This window comes from Salmo salar, chromosome ssa11 (assembly GCF_905237065.1).
Source record: "Salmo salar chromosome ssa11, Ssal_v3.1, whole genome shotgun sequence".
NCBI classification, from domain to species: Eukaryota; Metazoa; Chordata; class Actinopteri; order Salmoniformes; family Salmonidae; genus Salmo; species Salmo salar.
In genome coordinates this window covers 36,381,444-36,401,794 of record NC_059452.1, presented here as the reverse complement: position 1 = coordinate 36,401,794, position 20,351 = coordinate 36,381,444, and the positions used below count along the sequence as shown (strand labels likewise).

Sequence of the window (20,351 nt, the reverse complement as noted above, 5' to 3'; positions counted from 1 at the left end):
TCATGCCCAAAAACCAACATAGAAATAGAAAACTAGATTTAATCATAGATATATAAAACATAGAACACAAATCAAAAACACCAAAACACACACCCCCTGCCACGCCCTGACCATACTATAATGACAAATAACCCCTTTTACTGGTCAGGACGTGACAGATGGGCTGTTTACAGATGGGCTATGTACAGGTGCAGTGATCTGTGAGCTGCTCTGACAGCTGGTGCTTAAAGCTAGTGAGGGAGATATGAGTCTCCAGCTTCAGAGATTTTTGCAGTTCGTTCCAGTCATTGGCAGCAGAGAACTGGAAGGAAAGACGACCAAAGGAGGAATTGGCTTTGGGGGTGACCAGTGAGATATACCTGCTGGAGCGCATGCTACGAGTGGGTGCTGCTATGGTGACCAGTGAGCTGAGATAAGGCGGGGCTTTACCTAGCAGAGACTTGTAGATAACCTGTAGCCAGTGGGTTTGGCGACGAGAACAAAGCGAGGGCCAACCAACGAGAGCGTACAGGTCACAATGGTGGGTAGTGTATGGGGCTTTGGTGACAAAACGGATGGCACTGTGATAGACTGCATCCAGTTTGTTGAGTAGAGTGTTGGAGGCTATTTTATAGATGGCATCACCGAAGTCGAGGATCGGTAGGATGGTCAGTTTTACGAGGGTATGTTTGGCAGCATGAGTGAAGGATGCTTTGTTGCAATATAGGAAGCCGATTCTAGATTTAATTTTGGATTGGAGATGCTTAATGTGAGTCTGGAAGGAGAGTTTACAGTCTAACCAGACACCCAGGTATTTGTAGTTGTCCACATATTCTAAGTCAGAGCCGTCCAGAGTAGTGATGCCGGACGGGCGAACAGGTGTGGGCAGTGATCGATTAAATAGCATGCATTTAGTTTTACTTGCGTTTAACCTCTATGGGCTAGGTGGGACGCTAGCGTGCCACCCGTGGTGCACTCCATCAACAGCAGGTGCATTTCAAGAGCGGCAAATTTGAATCCAAATAAATGTCAAAATTCAAATTTTTCAAAAATACAACTATTTTACACCATTTGAAAGATAAACATCTCCTTAATCTAACCACGTTTTACGATTTCAAAAAGGTTTTACGGCGAAAGCATAAATTTAGAGTATGTTAGGACAGTACATTTACGAGACCTTGTGTGTAATGTTTTGTCAAGTCAAAGACAGGGTCACCAAAACCATAAAACCAGCTAAAATGATGCACTAACCTTTTACAATCTCCATCAGATGACACTCCTAGGACATTATGTTAGACAATGCATGCATTTTTAGTTCTATCAAGTTCATATTTATATCCAAAAACAGCGTTTTACTATGGCATTGATGTTGAGGAAATCGTTTCCCTCCAATAACCGGCAGTCAAGTCAGCGTCACAAATTAAATAATTAAAATTAGAAAACATTGGTAAAATATTATATTGTCATTTAAAGAATTATAGATTTACATCTCTTGAACGCAATCAACTTGCCAGATTTAAAAATAACCTTACTGGGAAATCACACTTTGCAATAATCTGAGCACTGCGCCCAGAAAAATACGCGTTGCGATACAGACTAGACGTCATGTTGGGGAGATCTAAAATCGAAAATACTATGTAAATAATCCATTACCTTTGATTCTCTTCATCAGATGTCACTTCCAGGTATCACAGGTCCATAACGAATGTAGTTTTGTTCAAAAAAGCTCATCATTTATGTCCAAAAATCTCCGTCTTGTTAGCACATGATCTAAACCAGCCGGACTTCTCGTCATGAACGAGGGGAAAAAATATATTTCCGTTCGTTCAAACATGTCAAACGTTGTATAGCATAAATCATTAGGGCCTTTTTTAACCAGAACATGAATAATATTCAAGGTGGACGAATGCATACTCTTTTATAACGTATTGGAACGAGGGTACCCAACATGAACTCGCGCGCCAGGTGTCTAATGGGACATCATCGTTCCATGGCTCTTGTTCGGTCAGATCTCCCTCCAGAAGACTCAAAACACTTTGTAAAGGCTGGTGACATCTAGTGGAAGCAATAGGAAGTGCCAAAATATTCCTCAGCCCCTGTGTTTTTCAATGGGATAGGTTTAAAGTCAATACAACACATCAGGTATCCACTTCCTGTCAGAAAATGTCTCAGGGTTTTGCCTGCCAAATGAGTTCTGTTATACTCACAGACACCATTCAAACAGTTTTAGAAACTTTAGAGTGTTTTCTATCCATATATAATAAGTATATGCATATTCTAGTTACTGGGTAGGATTAGTAACCAGATTAAATCGGGTACATTTTTTTTATCCAGACGTGCAAATGCTGCCCCCTAGCCCTAACAGGTTAAGAGCAGTTGGAGGCCACATGACAATCAACAGCAAACACAATGCAGAGAAAGGGTCTGTACATGACAGTCAACAGCAAACACAATGCAGAGAAAGGGACTATATATGACAGTCAACAGCAAACATCATAATACAGAGAAAGGGTCTGTACATGACAGTCAACAGCAAACAACACAATACAGAGCAAAGCATGACAGTGGGGTTGTATTACTGTGTAATGCTCGGGCGTCGTGGGTGAGGAATCAAACGCAGGAAGCAGCGAGTACAGGGTAGTGGCTTTTAATGGGCCAAGAGGCGAACAAACACAAGCTACCCCAAACAGCGATAAGCGCGCACACAAAACAAAGTGCCCCAAACACAGGGGAAAACACAGTCGGCGCAAAACCAACGCACAAGCGCAAACAAGCATACAACAGAATAAACAATCCCGCACAAAGAGAAGGCGGGCCAGCTAATAATTATAGCCCCGCTAATCACCCCCACTATGAACAGGTGCAAACAATCACAAAAGGGGGGAAAACAAAAAGGGGATCAGTGGCAGCTAGTAGGCCGGTGACGACTGCCGAGCGCCACCCGAGCAGGAGGGGGCGCCACCTTCGGTGGGAATCGTGACATACTGTTGGTAAAGTAAGTAAGTAAGTGAGCAGCCCATAGGGCAGGAGCATAGATATCTCATGTTAACCTAAAATATATGATTATAAAAACAGTTGATACAGGTTTTACAGACATTTTCTGTATAAATAGCCTCTAAAATATATGAAAACAGACCATAACTGTCTCAGAGGGGTTGGGTTAAATGTGGAAGACAGATTTCAGTTGAATACATTCTGACTAGGTATCCCCTTTCCCTTTCAATGTTTGTTTTCTTGGAAAGCTGTTGTCATAAACTTTGTTATAATATGATACAGTGTCAGTCCCTTTTATTCTCTATTTGGTTAGGTCAGGGTGTGACTAGGGTGGGAAATCTATATTACTTTTTTCTATGTTGGCCTTATATGGTTCCCAATCAGAGGCAGCTGTCTATCGTTGTCTCTGATTGGGGATCATATTTAGGCAGCCTTTTCCCACCTGTTGTTTGTGGGATCTTATTTTGAGTTAGTGCATGTTGCACCTCTGTCGTCACGGTTTGTTGGTTTGTTTATAGTATGTCTTGCATAGTTTCACATATTAATACAGATGTGGAACGATACTCACGCTGCGCCTTGGTCCTTCTCTACACACAAACGTGACAGTCAGTACTTGTTGCATTTACAACTTGTCTCAGTACCATCATCAACTGATTTCAGCCAGGGTGTGGCTGGGGACTGACAGCATTGTCTGTATGGAATGTTGGCATATTGGCAGTTAATTTGGAATCTTTCCACTTAAATGGACTGCCTAGCTAATAAACATACTGTGCAGAAAATCTTCAAATCTTTGTTTACACAATCTCAGTACACAATGTATGTAGCCTGCTGTATGTAGCCTGCTGTATGTAGCCCGCTGTATGTAGCCTGCTGTATGTAGCCCGCTGTATGTAGCTCGCTGTATACCTAGATAAGTGTTTCTGATTTGAGTGAAACAAAGATCCACTTAAAGCAACATCTATAATGCATATGCAGGGTCATCATATAGGTTTGTTATAGTGAGAGAGAAGCAGGAGACCTTCACTTCTACTATTAGTGTGACAGACACACCAACTTCCAACTCTTACTACTACTACTACTACTACTACTGGACTATACTTCTAATACTAATAATACTCTCCACTATTACTACTACCGGACTATACTTCCAATACTAATAATACCCTCCACTATTACTACTACCGGACTATACTTCTAATAATACTCTCCACAATTATTACTACTGGACTATACTTCTAGTACCAATAATACTCTCTTTGTCACGACACCAACGGAAGGTGGCGCCCCTCCTCGCCCGGGCGGCGCTCGGCGGTCGTCGTCGCCGGCCTACTAGCTGCCATCGATTTATGTTTCACGTTCTGTTAGTTAGGCCTAGGTTAGTTGCGCACCTGTTTTGTGTTAGTTGTTAGTGGGGAGGGGTATTTAGGCTAGTTAGTTAGGTTTGTTGTTTGTGCGGGATTGTTCGTTTGTCAGGGTGTGTTTCATGTGGTTCTGTATATTGTGGAGTTACGCTATTCCTTTAGGGCTGCGTCCCTGGTTATGTTCTTTTAAGGGTGGTGCGTTACTTTTGCACACCTTGCACTCCATACCTTGCATATTTTCCGTGTGGATATTTTTATTAAATTCATTAACGGAATCTTTCTGTCTCCTGCGCCTGACTCTTCGGAATCCACAAGCCACCCATTGTGACACTCTTATTACTACTACTGGACTATAGTTCTAATACTAATAATACTCTCCACTATTACTACTACTGGACTGTACTTCTAATACTAATAATACTCCCCGCTATTATACTACTGGACTATACTTCTAATACTAAAAGTACTCTCCGCTATTATACTTTTGGACTATACTTCTAATACTAATAATGCTCTCCACTATTACTACTAGGCTATACTTCTAATACTCTCCACTATTATACTACTGGACTATACTTCCAATACTAATAATGCTCTCCACTATTATACTACTAGACTATACTTCTAATACTTCTAATACTCTCCACTATTATACTACTGGACTATACTTCTAATACTAAAAGTACTCTCCGCTATTATACTTTTGGACTATACTTCTAATGCTAAAAGTACTCTCCACTATTACTACTACTGGACTATACTTCTAATACTACTCTCCACTATTATTACTACTGGACTATACTTCTAATACAATTAATAATACTCTCCACTATTATACTTCTGGACTATACTTCTAATACAAATAATACTATCTACTATTACTACTACTGGACTATACTTCTAATACTAATAATTCTATCTACTATTATGCTACTGGACTATACTTCTAATACTAAAATTACTCTCCACTATTATACTACTGGACTATACTTCTAATACTAAAAGTACTCTCCACTATTATACTACTGGACTATACTTCTAATACTAAAAGTACTCTCCACTATTATACTACTGGACTATACTTCTAATACTAAAAGTACTCTCCACTTTTACTACTACTGCTGCAGCAGTACACTTATATACCATTTTACAAGTATGCATCGGTAAATCAAATCATATATTATTTGTCACATGCTTCGTAAACAACAGGTGTAGACTAACAGTGAAATGCTTTCTTACAGGTCCTTCCCAACGAGGCAGAGAAAATGATTGAAAAGTTAAACACGTAATAATAAAAGTAATGGTAACACTGTACTTGACACCTAGCATTATAACACTTTATGACACGGTCATAACTATGTCATAATATGTCATAACAGCTGATATAACTTGTCAAACCTGTCATAATATGGTCATAACACAGTCATGACACATCTTTTTACACCTATTGTGACATATATTGTGTTATTTTATGGCTGGTTATGATACCTACATAAGAGTGTCAAACCCACAAAACCTACCACACAAGGCAAAACATTCCTTTGCATCGTAGCCTACTTGACAACAGTATGTCTATGTTATCTAACATTTTCTGAAATTGACCATGTTAAATTATCATTGTAATTGAGCACTGTTACGAATCCCTTTGGCCCTGCAGTCTAGGGGGGATGGAAACGAGACCCGTAACATAACTCGTGCAAATTATAGTAGTGAACAGGAAGAGTGAGAACAAAAACCACAGACAACTTAAATCTACCGTCAAACACTATAGGTTTATTTTTAAACAGACGGTAATGGGGGGCGGGAAGAGGGGCTGAGCTGGACCCAAGGAAATAAACAAATATCCCAAAACACCACTAAGCTAGATTAGCCGGCTTTAAGAACAGCTAGCTAACTAACCACAAATACAGTGGGTGGTCCGCCCAGTTCTAACTAGTGTTCTTAGACAAAGTTTAACTACAGGTAATGTATGCCCATGGGCGACTTGTCTTGGTACCCCATTTTCCCACCAACAAACAAACAAACAATCATGCACCACAACAATACAATACTCACAGGCTATCGGACAAAGTGACATGTAGGTGCAAAAACAAAAGAGAGATCTCCAAAGAGCGAGAGAGAGATTCAGAGAGATTGAGTAACAGAGAGATTGAGCTCTTGAGAAAACAACTGACGGGGTTTTTAAACCAAGGGAAAGGGGATGGGATTGGTTCATGGAAACAGGAGGAGGTGTGTCTTCAGATTGATGACTGATTGGGGAATGATGATTGCCACCTGTGAGGGGAGAAGGAGAGAAAAGAAATACACACACAGGATACACACTACTGATACCTGTATCCGTAACAAGCACACATTGATGTCAGACATGTACCTACCTCAATGCTCTGTTGCTGATGACTGGGATGAATGCAGGAGCAGATTTCAGGAGCAGGACAAGACACCCTCTTTTTGACTGATGACTGACATAAGGGCATGTACGTGATAGGCCTATGTGGCTTATATGATTATGATGGTCATAATGCTTCTTGACAGTGTCATAAAGTGTATTTTCTACAAGTTATTCAAAATATGATGAAAACAAATGACTGTGAAGAATTTATTACAGCAACAACAAAGAATTTAAGAAACAAACAGATAATAACAGATACCCAATGACTAACTATAAGGGGTACCAGTACTGAGTTGATGATAACCTGTCTATCTATATACAAGGGGTACCAGTAATGAGTTGATGTGCAGGGGGATGAGGTCATTGAGGTAGACTCACAGTACCAGTCAAAAGTTTGGACGCACCTTCTCATTCAAGGGTTTTTCTTTATTTTTACTATTTTCTACATTATAGAATAATAGTGAAGACATCAAAACTATGAAATAACACATATGGAATCATGTACTGTAGTAACCAAAAAAGTGTTAAACAAATCAAAATCTATTTTAGATTTTAGATTCTTCAAAGTAGCCACCCTTTGCCTTGATGATGCACACTCTTTGCATCCTCTCAACCAGCTTCATGAGGTAGTCACCTGGAATGCATTTCAATTAACAGGTGTGCCTTGTTAAAAGTTAATTTGTGGAATTTCTTTCCTTCTTAATGCGTTTGAGCCAATTAGTTGTGTTGTGACAAGGTAAGGATGATATACAGAAAACAGCCCTATTTGGTAAAAGACCAAGTCCATATTATGGCAAGAACAGCTCAAATAAGCAAAGAGAAACGACGGTCCATTAGAAAATAGTAAAAATTAAGAAAAACCCTTGAATGAGTAGCTGTGTCCAAACTTTTGACTGGTACTGTACATGTAACTACACTCTTAGAAAGAGGTGCTATCTAGAACCTTAAAGGGTTCTTTGACTGTCCCCATAGGATAACCCTTTGAATAACTCTTTTTGGTTCCAGGCAGAACCCTTTTGGGTTCCAAGTAGAACCCTTTCTACAGAGGGTTCTACATGAAACCCAAAAGGGTTCTACCTGGAACAAAAAAGGGTACTCCTATGGGGACAGCCGAAGAACCCTTTTGGAACTCTTTTTTCTAAGAGTGTAGGAATAAGGTGACTAGACAACAGGGTAGATAATAAACAGTAGCAGCTGCATCAGTTGAAATGTGTATCGGTATGTTTACTTTATTATGTAGGGGTTTCCGTTCTAAGTGATGCATTCCAAATGGCACCCTATTCCCTATTTAGTGCACTACTTGTCACCAGGGCTCCAAAAGCCAATTGGGAGGCACTTTGTGAGCCCAGAACAATCTCAGTGCAGATCTCCGTTAGTGTAGTTACTGTAAGTTCATGGTATCCGTGACCTCAAATCCCGTGGGAAGGAGCTTTGGTGTATGTGTCCGTGCACATGTGTGCACGTGTGTGCATGTGTGTGCACGTGTGTATATTAATGCGTGTCTGTGTTTGCAGGTGCCTGTGTGTGCAGTGTGTGCAGTGTGAATGTTAGGAGTCTGATTAAGCCATATTCAGAAGGCTCTAGCAGCAACATGCTGCTGTTTTCAGGGAAGAAAAGATCTCTTATCTCTAACTCCACCATTGCTTCAGCAGATTCTCAGAACACTTATGACACACACAAGCATGCACGGACACACACACACACACGGACAGGCTTCCTAATTGAATTTATGAATTTCCCTGCAGAGTGTCCCTCTCCATTAGGCTGTGTGCCGGTCGGGAGGAGTGTGTGTGAGAGTGTGCTAGCACCAGCACACACACACACTCTAACGGCCATGCCCCAGAGATACTCCTACCAGAAGAGGAAAGCCAGCACGGCAGCAGCTCGGAGGATGGAGAGGCGAGGCAGGGACTCTGGGAAGACCAACAACACCAACACTAGCCACAGCCACCGCTCCAAGAAGCTAGCCATGCTCTCCAGGTATGGAATCTGTTTGTTGCACACAGCTCGTCAGGCTGGTTGATTTGGTCTAAGCCAACGTGTAGCAGAATTACAGGACAGCCTCGTTGGGTGCCTAATGCCTTTTTGGTTGGAATACGAGGTACAGTAGCAACGGTTTACCTTTTCCTTTTCCCTTCTTCATCTTCTTCTTCTTCCCTCAAGGTCCCTGATCCTCTGTCACTCCAGGGCCAGTGATGACTGCCCCAGCCCCGAAGAGAGACCGCCAGGGGAGGGCTGGGAGGGAGACGGGGGCTTGGGGAGAGATGGGAAGGGGGACAGGGAGGTGGAGAGGTCCCGGAAGAAGATCCAGGAAGGACCCCAGGAGAGTGGAGGAACTATGCAGGCATCTACACAGCCACCCGTAGGGACCACCAACACACTCAGGGCTACAGGAGAACACAAGAGGAATATGAGGAGGTCCTTCGGTATCAAGGTATGAATGGGGGTTATTTGCGTATCACATTATGGCTTTTTGTTTGGACATTTCAATGATGTATTACATCATAATGTGGCGCTAAGCCAACAGGGTTGCTGTTTGCAAAGTGGCATTAACAATGTATGTCTCCTGGTCCTGAATTATGATTGTTATGCACTAAGTGCTATCGTTGCATTGGTTGTTTTTATCAATGCATTTGTAGAAATAATGTGAAAAGATTTTTTATGGACATAATAATTATTAATGCACATCATACACAGTATTACTTAACTAGGAGAACTATGATAAGAAGTTTTAATGAATCTGGAAAAACAAAAAATGTATATCAGTCCAGCCCCTCAGGCAGTGTATTGGTCAGACATGAAGATCCTTTCTCAGCTGACAGCTAGGCATCAAGATGGATTAGCATACCGTGTTCATGTACTGTACATGTTGCGTGTTCAGGCTGTTACTGCTACTTCAGGAGGAAACAAGCTAAACACTCCGGCCTTCAAAAGCATATGACTTCCTTCTTGTTATGTGTGGTGGGTAGAGAGTGTTAGTTGCTCAAAAGGGGTCAGATACTCACTTGAAACACGGACATTCTCAAAAATCATGCACTGAAGGCAATGGGAGATTTGTGAGGGGGAAATGAATAATGCATGTCAATCTCAAGTTAGGTTTCGTCTCAATATGAAAAACATTTAGGAGAAAAAATCTACAACACAGTATTGTATGTGAAGATTGAGTCCAGAGTATGAAGAACTCCTGGTCCTACCCATAATATATAGTCTGAAATGTGTTCCTCTAGTCATCTCTGTCTGCACTGTGTTTCTGTGCAAATGCATAACATCAGTCACATGGCCTGTGTGTCAGAGGGCTGAGTGCTGCTGTTGGGCCTGTTTATCTCACACACAAAGACAGTGTTTGTTGTGAACCAGGGGAGGGAGAGAGGCATTAGGCCACAGTGGAAGTAGAGACATGTTAACTAGCTAACACAAGGCTATGAGGACATTGCACTGATGTCATAGAGCCTCGGGACAATGTGGCCATGTTCAAATAATGAATAAATGCACCCTTCGTTCCTTCATCCCTCCCCTATTTGAGGTTATGACTGGTCTGTTAGTCTTCCTCCTAGCTATGTGTTATAAGATAAAAGCCTTACGTCTGTCAGTAGCTGTGAACTCACCTGGCTGATTCTATTCAGGCCAACCTTCAGCCAGATTGATGTCAGGAAGTAGTGTTCCATAGCAGACTGATTCTATTCAGGCCAACCTTCAGCCAGATTGATGTCAGGAAGTAGTGTTCCGTAGCAGACTGATTCTATTCAGGCCAACCTTCAGCCAGATTGATGTCAGGAAGTACTGTTCCATAGCAGACTGATTCTATTCAGGCCAACCTTCAGCCAGATTGATGTCAGAAATTACTGTTCCATAGCAGACTGATTCTATTCAGGCCAACCTTCAGCCAGATTGATGTCAGGAAGTAGTGTTCAGTAGCAGACTGATTCTATTCAGGCCAACCTTCAGTCAGATTGATGTCAGGAATTACTGTTCCATAGCAGACTGATTCTATTCAGGCCAACCTTCAGTCAGATTGATGTCAGGAAGTACTGTTCCATAGCAGACTGATTCTATTCAGGCCAACCTTCAGTCAGATTGATGTCAGGAAGTAGTGTTCAGTGGCAGACTGATTCTATTCAGGCCAACCTTCAGCCAGATTGATGTCAGGAAGTAGTGTTCAGTGGCAGACTGATTCTATTCAGGCCAACCTTCAGTCAGATTGATGTCAGGAAGTAGTGTTCAGTGGCAGACTGATTCTATTCAGGCCAACCTTCAGCCAGATTGATGTCAGGAAGTAGTGTTCAGTGGCAGACTGATTCTATTCAGGCCAACCTTTAGTCAGATTGATGTCAGGAAGTACTGTTCCATAGCAGAACATAAATCCGAGTTCCTGAATGAATTAACGCTACTTACTTCACCATTAGGATAACATGAGGACTATGTCACAAGACAGAGTTTTTATATGACAGCCTCCCGCTTCGGTATCAACAAATTCATTCTTAATGAGTTGACATAGAATCCACCTAACATTGATGAGCAGAGTTCATTCATAAACTTTAGGGTAACCTTGGGGTTCTCTCTGAATGTCCATGTCATACAAAAATCCTACAGTTGATTATGACAAGACACACCTGGTGGGTGAGACAGAGGAGAGAGCTTGTTAGTATCCAACCGGTAACAAATTAATTGAGAAGTTCACGTAGAAAAAAAGTACTGATTCCTTTTTCAAATCAACCCCTGAATTGGCCTAGGAGAAATGGAATTGAGCCCAATCCTGCTACTCTGAGCTGACAGAAGGCTATGTCACAGGACAGTCGATAACAGACATTCAGATATATGGAAAAAGATCACAAGTGAAACAAACAGTGAGCAGACATTCACTGTGCTTTTACATTGTTTTGTATTTATATCCTGTGCCACATTAGAATGTGTGTTTAAAACCTCTGGGTTGTTGTTCTTTATATTCAGATAGAGATATATAATGGAAGAAGGAGAGACATTGAAAGGGATATAGAGAGGGGGTTCCTTGTGCTGCAGGTTACAGTTTTAACCACCAGCCCAGACACAGGCACTGCACCCCACAGTCAGACAACAGCATTTTACCTCAAACAATGTGAAGCCATAGTGGGTGTGGGGCAATACCTTTACAACGGTTCCAAACATGGCTCTTGCATTTCATAAGGACAATGTCTTGTTAGATTTAAGTTAATCATATGGTTCTCTTTAAAAAGGAGCCTAAACACACTAGTGGTTGTCTCATAAAGTTAACTTACACACACTGTGGTACAGTTCATAGACCTATAAAAGCTCTATTACTCTGCTATTTGTTCTGAAGCTGTCAACCCGTTAACTCAAGGTCTTGATTTGGTCATAAAGCTGGCTTTTAAAACCCTGCATAGAGGTGCCCTTGTGTTGGCTCTGCTGGACTGGACTGTGTTGGTGTAAGAAAAGGCCAGGGGGGCCAATTTGTCTCAGAGTAGGAGAGCTGATTTAGGATCAGCTTTGCCTTTTAGATCACGATGAATAAGATAATACAGACAGGGGTGACCTGATCCTAGATCAGCACTCCTACTCTGAGCTGCTCGATACATATGCAGTATATGTACAGTGGCCCTAAAGTTGTACGGTGGCCCTAATGGTCAAATTCGCTTTATTCCAGGCAATGTGTTGCCTTAACCCCTCTGAAGATCCATCCCCAACTTCCCTGGTTTTACTCTCTGAACAAACATATTTTATGCTATTTGTATATGTTGAAACCATCCATATGAACCATTCAAATCAGCATAATGCGGCTTCATCAACTGAGTGCCTTTTCACATACTTGTATCGCTCCTTGACTTATAACACCCTTGTCTAATGAATGGCACCGGAGAAGAAGGCTGACGTTTTACGTGTTCCTATCCAATTGTGTTTTTTTGTTTGTTTCTTTGCGTTGTATGTAACTTATTTTGTAACTTATTTTGTACATAATGTTGCTGCTACCGTCTCTTATGACCAAAAATAACTTCTGGACATCAGAACTGCGATTACTCACAACGATCTGGCAGAATCCTATTTTTCCTTTAACAAGTCTGATGAGCCCGACGTGAATGACATACTGCTTTGACGGGATCAGGCCCAGATCCCCGTCATTTGCGTGAAGAGAAGGCGGAGAAAAAGGGGCCAGAGGGCGGGCTGCCTTCTGAGAATTTGTAGGCGATTGAAAAAAACACCACTGCTTTCCATTGTGCTAGCAAACGTGCAATCTTTGGAAAATAAAATCGATCGAACCTACGTGGAAGATTAAACTACCAACAGGAGATTCAAAACTGTAATATCTTATGTTTCACGGAGTCGTGGCTGAATGACGACATTATCAACATACAGCTGGCTGGTTATACGCTGTATCGGCAGGATAGAACAGCGGCGTCTGGTAAGACAAGGGGTGGCGGACTATGTATTTTTGTAAATAACAGCTGGTGCACGATATCTAAGGAAGTCTCGAGGTTTTGCCAGAGGGAAAAAAACCTCTGGACCACCTTTACTCCACACACAGAGACGCATACATAACTGTCCCTCGCCCTCCATTTGGCAAATCTGACCATAATTCTGTCCTCCTGCTTCCTGCTTATAAGGAAAAATGAAAGCAGGAAGCACCAGTGACTCGATCAATAAAAAATGGTCAGATGAAGCAGATGCTTAGCTATACGACTGTTTTGCTAGCACAGACTGGAATATGTTCCGGGATTGCTCCGATGGCATTGAGCAGTACATCACATCAGTCATTGTCTTCATCAATAAGTGCATCGATGGCGTCGTCCCCACAGTGACCGTACGTACATACCCCAACCAGAAGCCATGGATTACAGGCAACATCAGCACTGAGCTAAAGGCTAGAGCTGCCGCTTTCAAGGAGCGGGACTTTTACCCGGAAGCTTATAAGAAATCCTGCTATGCCCTCCAACGAACCATTAAACAGGCAAAGCGTCAATACAGGACTAATATCGAATCGTACTACACTGGCTCTGATGCTCATTGGATGTGGCAGGACTTGCAAACCATACAGACTACAAAGGGAAGCACAGCCGAGAGCTGCCCAGTGACACGAGCCTATCAGATGAGCTAAACTACTTCTATGCTCGCTTCGAGGCAAATAACACTGAAACATGCATGAGAGCTCCAGCTGTTCCGGAAGACTGTGTGATCATGCTCTCTGCAGCCGATGTGAGTAAGACCTTCAAACAGGTCAACATTCACAAGGCTGCAGGGCCAGACGGATTACCAGGGCATGTACTGCGAGCATGCTCTGACCAACTGGCAAGTGTCTTCACTGACATTTTCAACCTCTCCCTGTCTGAATCTGTAATACCAGCATGTTTTAAGCAGACCACCATAGTCCCTGTGCCCAAGAACACCAAGGTAGCCTGCCTAAATGACTACCGACCCGTAGCACTCACGTCTGTAGCCATGAAATGCTTTGAAAGGCTGGTCATGGCTCACATCAACACCATTATCCCAGAAGCCCTAGACCCACTCCAATTTGCCTACCGCCCCAACAGATCCACAGATGATGCTATCTCTATTGCACGCCACACTGCCCTTTCCCACCTGGACAAAAGGAGCATCTATGTGAGAATGCTATTTGACTACAGCTCAGCGTTCAACACCATAGTGCCCTCAAAGCTCTTCACTAAGCTAAGGACCCTGGTACTAAACACCTCCCTCTGCAACTGGATCCTAAACTTCCTGACGGGCCGTCCCCAGGTGGTAAGGATAGGTAACAACACATCCGCCATGGTGATCCTCAACACGGGACCCTCAGGGGTGTGTGCTCAGTCCCCTCCTGTACTCCCTGTTCACTCATGACAGCATGGCCAGGCACGACTCCAACACCATCATTAAGTTTGCCGATGACACAACAGTGGTAGGCCTGATCAACGACAACGACGAGACAGCCTATAGGGAAGAGGTCAGAGACCTGGCCGTGTGGTGCCAGGACAACAACCTCTCCCTCAACGTGATCAAGACAAAGGAGATGATAGTGGACTACAGGAAAAAGAGGGCTGAGCACGCCCCCTTTCTCATCGATGGGGCTGTAGTGGAGCAGGTTGAGAGCTTCAAGTTCCTTGGTGTCCACATCACCAACAAACTAACATGGTCCAAGCACACCACGACAGTCGTGAAGAGGGTACGACAAAACCTATTCTCCCTCAGGAGATTGAAAAGATTTGGCATGCGTCCTCAGATCCTCAAAAGCTGCACAGCTGTACAGCTGCACCATCGAGAGTATCCTGACTGGTTGCATCACTGCCTGGTATGCCAACTGTTCGGCTTCCGACTGCAAGGCGCTACAGAGGGTAGTGCGTACAGCCCAGTACATCACTGGGGCCAAGCTTCCTGCCATCCAGGACCTATATACTAGGTGGTGTCAGAGGAAAACCCCCAAAATTGTCGAAGACTCCAGTCACCCAAGTCATAGACTGTTCTCTCCTACCGCACGGCAAGCGGTACCGGAGCACCAAGTCTAGGTCCAAGAGGCTTCTTAACAGCTTCTATCCCCAAGCCATAAGACTGCTGAACAATTAATCAAATGGCTACCAAGACAATTTGCATTGCCCCCACCCCCCTTTTACACCCTTGCTACTCTCTGTTGTTATCATCTATGCATAGTCACTTTAATAACTCTTCCTACATGTACCACAATTACCTTGACTAACTGGTTTTCCCGCACATTGACTCTGTACCGGTACCCCCTGGTACTGTATATAGTCTCGCTATTGTTATTTTACTGCTGCTCTTTAATTGCTTGGTACTCTCTTTCTTATTCTTATCCGTATTGTTGGTTAGGGGCTCGTAAGTAAGCATTTCACTGTAAGGTCTACTACACCTGTTGTATTCGGCGCATGTGACTGATAACATTTGATTTGATTTGAAGAAAACAAAGTTGGGCATGTTGTAACCTCATCTCTCCTGGGACTGTATTGGAGCAGGAGAGTACTGCCCCTGCATAGAGGTGCCCTTATGCTAACGCTCTGTCCTAATGGCATAGGAGAGTACTGCCTCTGCATAGATATCCCCTTGTGCTAACAATCTGTCCTATTGGCACTGGAGAGTACTGCCGCTGCATAGGTATCCCGTTGTGCTAACGATCTGTCCTATTGGCACTGGAGAATACTGCCCCTGCATAGATATCCCCTTGTGTTAACGATCTGTCCTATTGGCGCAGGAGAATACTGCCCCTGCATAGATATCCCCTTGTGCTAACTATCTGTCCTATTGGCACATGAGAATACTGCCCCTGCATAGATATCCCCTTGTGCTAACTATCTGTCCTATTGGTGCAGGAGAGCAGTATCTGGAGGATGTGTGTAACGACGGGGGCGGGTAAGGAGGGTCTGGGCCGGCAGACTGGCGATAGCAGCCCCCAGACGGAGGACAAAGAACCCAGTGTGGAGCGAGGGAGGAAGGGAGGAGGGGATGGACACAGGTAGCAAGCCATGCAGATATAAGCAACTGCTATAGTGCTTTATTGCTTGTTGTAAGCATGTCTGGGCCTTTATAATGTCTTCTTAAAGGGATACGTCGGGATTATATCAATGAGGTTCTTTATATACACTTTATATACAAAAGTATGTGGACACCCCTTCAAATTAGTGGATTTGGCTATTTCAGCCACACCCGTTGCTGACAGGTGTGTAAAATCGAGCACACAGCCATGCAAACTCCATAGACATTGGCAGTAGAATGGGACCGCCATGTGCTCAAGCGCGTAGCGTGTAAAAATCATCTGTCCTCGGTTGCAACACTCACTACCGGGTTCCAAACTGCCTCGGGAAGCAACGTCAGCACAATAACTGTTTGTCATGAGCTTCATGAAATGGGTTTCCATAGCCAAGCAGCTGCACACAAGCCTAAGATCACCGTGCGCAATGCCAAGAGTCGGCTGGAATGGTGTAAAGCTTGCTGACATTTGACTCTGGAGCAGTGGAAACACATTCTCTGGAGTGATGAATCACGCTTCACCATCTGGTTGTCCAACGGACTAATCTGGATTTGGCGGATGCCAATAGAATGCTTCCTGCCCTAATGCATAGTGCCAACTGTAAAGTTTGGTGGAGGAGGAATAATGGTCTGGGGCTGTTTTTCATGGTTCGGGCTCCTTAGTTCCAGTGAAGGGAAATCTTAATGCTACAGCATACAATGACATTCTAGGCCAGTGGTTCCTAACGTTTTTGCTTACTGTACCACCAACTGAATTTTGCTCTGCCCGGAGTACCCCTGAAGTACCCCCTCATGTGCATTTTACCAGTAGACCTATGGTCTCATGAGTCTTCTCATGTAACCACTGAGGATAGTCCAAACACTAGTACCCCTGGTTGGGAACCACTGTTCTAGACGATTCTGTGCTTCCAAGTTTGTGGCAGCAGTTTAGGGAAGGACCTTTCCTGTTTCAGCATGAAATGCCCCCTTGCACTAAGCTTGGTACATTCAGAAATTGTTTGTCGAGATCTGTGTGGAAGAACTTGACTGGCCTGCACAGAGCCCTTACCTCAACCCAATCGAACACCATTGGGATGAATTGGAACGCCGACTGCGAGCCTGGCCTTATTGCCCAACATCAGTGCCCGGCCTCACTGATACTGTTGTGGCTGAATGGAAGCAAGTCCCAACAATGCAATGTTCCAACATCTAATAGAAAGCCTTCCCAGAAGTGTGGAGGCTTTTATAGCAGCAAAGGGGGGACCAACTCCATATTTATGCCCATGAATTTGTAATGAGATGTTCAACGAGCAGGTGTCCACATACCTTTGGTCATGTAGTGTACTTCCCCAGAGTCAGATGAACTCGTGGATAATATTTGTATGTCTCTGTGTCCAGCATGAAGGAAGTTAGAGGTACTTTTGCGAGCCAATGCTAACTAGCATTAGTGAAATTACTGGAAGTCTATGGGTATCTACTAGCATGCGTCATACTGGAAACAGAGACATAAAAATGGTATCCTTGAGTTCATCTGATTCTGGGGAGGTAGATAAAGTGCCTCATTGCCAACATCCCGAAGTATCCCTTTCAGGTTTATTATTATTATATTATGGCTTTCTATGTAATACATTTTGAACTGATTCAACATGGCTGTTAGCATAGTGCATTATACCTGTCAGTTCATGTTTTTTCTAAGATGGCTGTACCAAGTCTTGTGTACATCAGTTTGGGGAATGCATGTATCAGATTGCCAAAGTGTACTGGCTAATGCACCCACACTGCCAAACAACAGCGGCTATTTTGCTATGTTTAGTTCTCAGAGAAAAGCTTCAAAGACATTTCTCTGAAGCTTCTGTCTAACTGTGTCTTTCTTCCTGCCTCTCCTGGAGCAGTTACCTTCAGAGTACAGACAAGCTTGCACCTTTTAACGGACAGTGTCTGAACGGCCATGCCAGGACAGAGGAGGAGAGGCAGGCCAAGAACGGCCATGCTGCAAGGACAGAGGGGGAGGGAGGGAGGCAGGCCGCCTCCAGGAACAGCCACATAACAGCCTACAGTGAGGTAGCACCACTCACATCCCACTTGTTCTGTTGTCGGCACTTCATATCAGACCTGGGTTCAAATAGTATTTGTTTTACTTCAAATACTTTGAGCCTGCTTGGAGTGCCATGCAGTGGGAGAGATTTGCACTTGGGGACTGTTCAATTTTTTCCATAGACAACTGCTGTGTTTGCCATTCTAAATTAATACATCCCATAATATGTTGTTGTGAGTCCCAAATAGCACCCTATTCCCTGTATAGTACACTATTTTTGTCCAAAGTATTGACAATATAGGGAATAGGGTACCATTTTGGACCCTCACTATAATACAGATTTGATACTCCACCTGTGTTACAGTAGTTTATTCTCTGTTATCCCTCTAGCCACTAAGTCTGTGTGGGTCTCTTCTTTTTTCACATGCTGTAGCCACATTCCCATCCTACACCCACCAGACAACACTTGGCCCAGATGGAATCTGTGGGGCAGAATATCTGCATTGCTTCAGAGAGTGAATGAGTTGAAATGAAACCAAACAGTGCAATAAAGCCTTGCTAGCCACAGTCACTGCACTGACAGCATGCAGTATATTTGTAGGGAAAAAGAGCTGCGTAGTAACATTGACAGAGGCAGTTCCAAATGATCAATCAATCAAATTGATGAGGGCCCATCTTCATTTGGCTGAACTGTCTAGAAAAGAGTCTCAAAACAGAAATTGAATAGGAAGAGATGACTTACTTTGCAGTCGGCCATTTGGTGAGAGAGAGAGAGAGAGAGAGAGAGAGAGAGAGAGAGAGAGAGATTACATTTCCCAGTAGGGTCATATCTCATGAATGGATATATAGTGTGAGTCCTGGCTTAAGATTTCATTCTACTTCCCCCACTGCTGTTGAAGCAGCTTTCACACTACGTGGAAGGCCCTCTCACATCTTCCTCCCTCATCCAATGTGTAATCATTTTTCAGAGGTTGGACTGAGGACATGTTGAAGCTCTCTCATGCTAGGTTACACTATATCTGACCAAGCCAAGTCCCTGTCTGTTTGAGATGATACAGAAGTCTATACTGCAGAGACTCTCACACACACGCTCATGCACATACACAGAGGGAGAGAGACAAAGGATGTGACAGAGAGAGAGACAGAGAGACAGAGAGACATAGAGAGACTGGCACACACACATATAGCGAGAGAGAGAGAGAGCGAGAGAGCGAGAGAGAGAGAGAGAGAGAGAGAGAGAGAGAATGAGAGAGAGAAAAACAGAACTAGACAATAATTTGTGCCAGGTGTGATATCCCTCCTAAATAGCTCGGGCTAATGTTCCTATTGACCCAGTAAGGCCAGCAGGCTAGTCTCTTTTTATTAGTGTGCAACTGTTATGAAAGTTGTTTTGTCAATTTGTTTTGTTTTTTAAAAGCCACTTTAAACGTGTACATGACACTGCAACAAAAATTTCCCCATGGGGACAATAAAGTCAGTAAAGTAAAGTAGAGACAGAGAAAGAGAAAGAAAGAGAGAGACTGGCATCCACACAGATAGCTGAGAGAGAGAGAGAGAGAGAGAGAGAGAGAGAGAGAGAGAGCTGATTGTGTTTTGAACACTGTTTTAGTCTCTCCTTCAAATCTTTCCTATAATACTCAGTCCTGCCTCTAGCAGAGAAATGGCAGTGGTGAAAAAAGAGTAAAAGTAAAGATACCTTAATAGAAAATGACTCAAGTAAGTGAAAGTCATCTAGTAAATATACTTAAGTATCAAAAGTAAAAATAAATATATAAATCGTTTTAAGCAAACCAGACGACATAATACTTTTTTTTCACAGATAGCCAGGGACACACTCCAACACTCAGACATCGTTTACAAATGAAGCATGCGTGTTTAGTGAGTCCTCCAGATCAGAGGCAGTAGGGACGATCAGGTATATTCTCTTAATAAGTGTGTGAATTAGACCATTTTCCTGTCCTCCTAAGCATTCAAAATGTAACGAGTACTTTTTTGTGTCAGTGAAAATATATGGAGTAAAAAGTACATTATTTTCTTTAGGAATGTAGTGAAGTAAAAGTAAAAGTAGTCAAAAATATGAATAGTAAAGTACAGATACCCAAAAAACGACTTAAGTAGTACTTTCAAGTATTTTTACTTAAGTACGTTACACCAC

At 43.0% G+C, this 20,351-nt stretch overlaps 1 protein-coding gene across 3 annotated transcripts in view; it reads left to right on the top strand.

Moving 5' to 3' along the window:
- Positions 1 to 20,351, top strand: part of LOC106592135 (pro-interleukin-16) — a 61,925-nt gene that overhangs the window by 6,289 nt on the left and 35,285 nt on the right. For all 3 annotated transcript variants that reach the window (XM_045689448.1, XM_045689447.1, XM_045689450.1), the window contains exons 2-5: positions 8,469 to 8,703; positions 8,887 to 9,157; positions 16,026 to 16,168; positions 18,054 to 18,222. In XM_045689448.1, the coding sequence (XP_045545404.1) occupies positions 8,469 to 8,703; positions 8,887 to 9,157; positions 16,026 to 16,168; positions 18,054 to 18,222 (818 nt within the window). The remainder of the gene's footprint in view (positions 1 to 8,468; positions 8,704 to 8,886; positions 9,158 to 16,025; positions 16,169 to 18,053; positions 18,223 to 20,351) is intronic.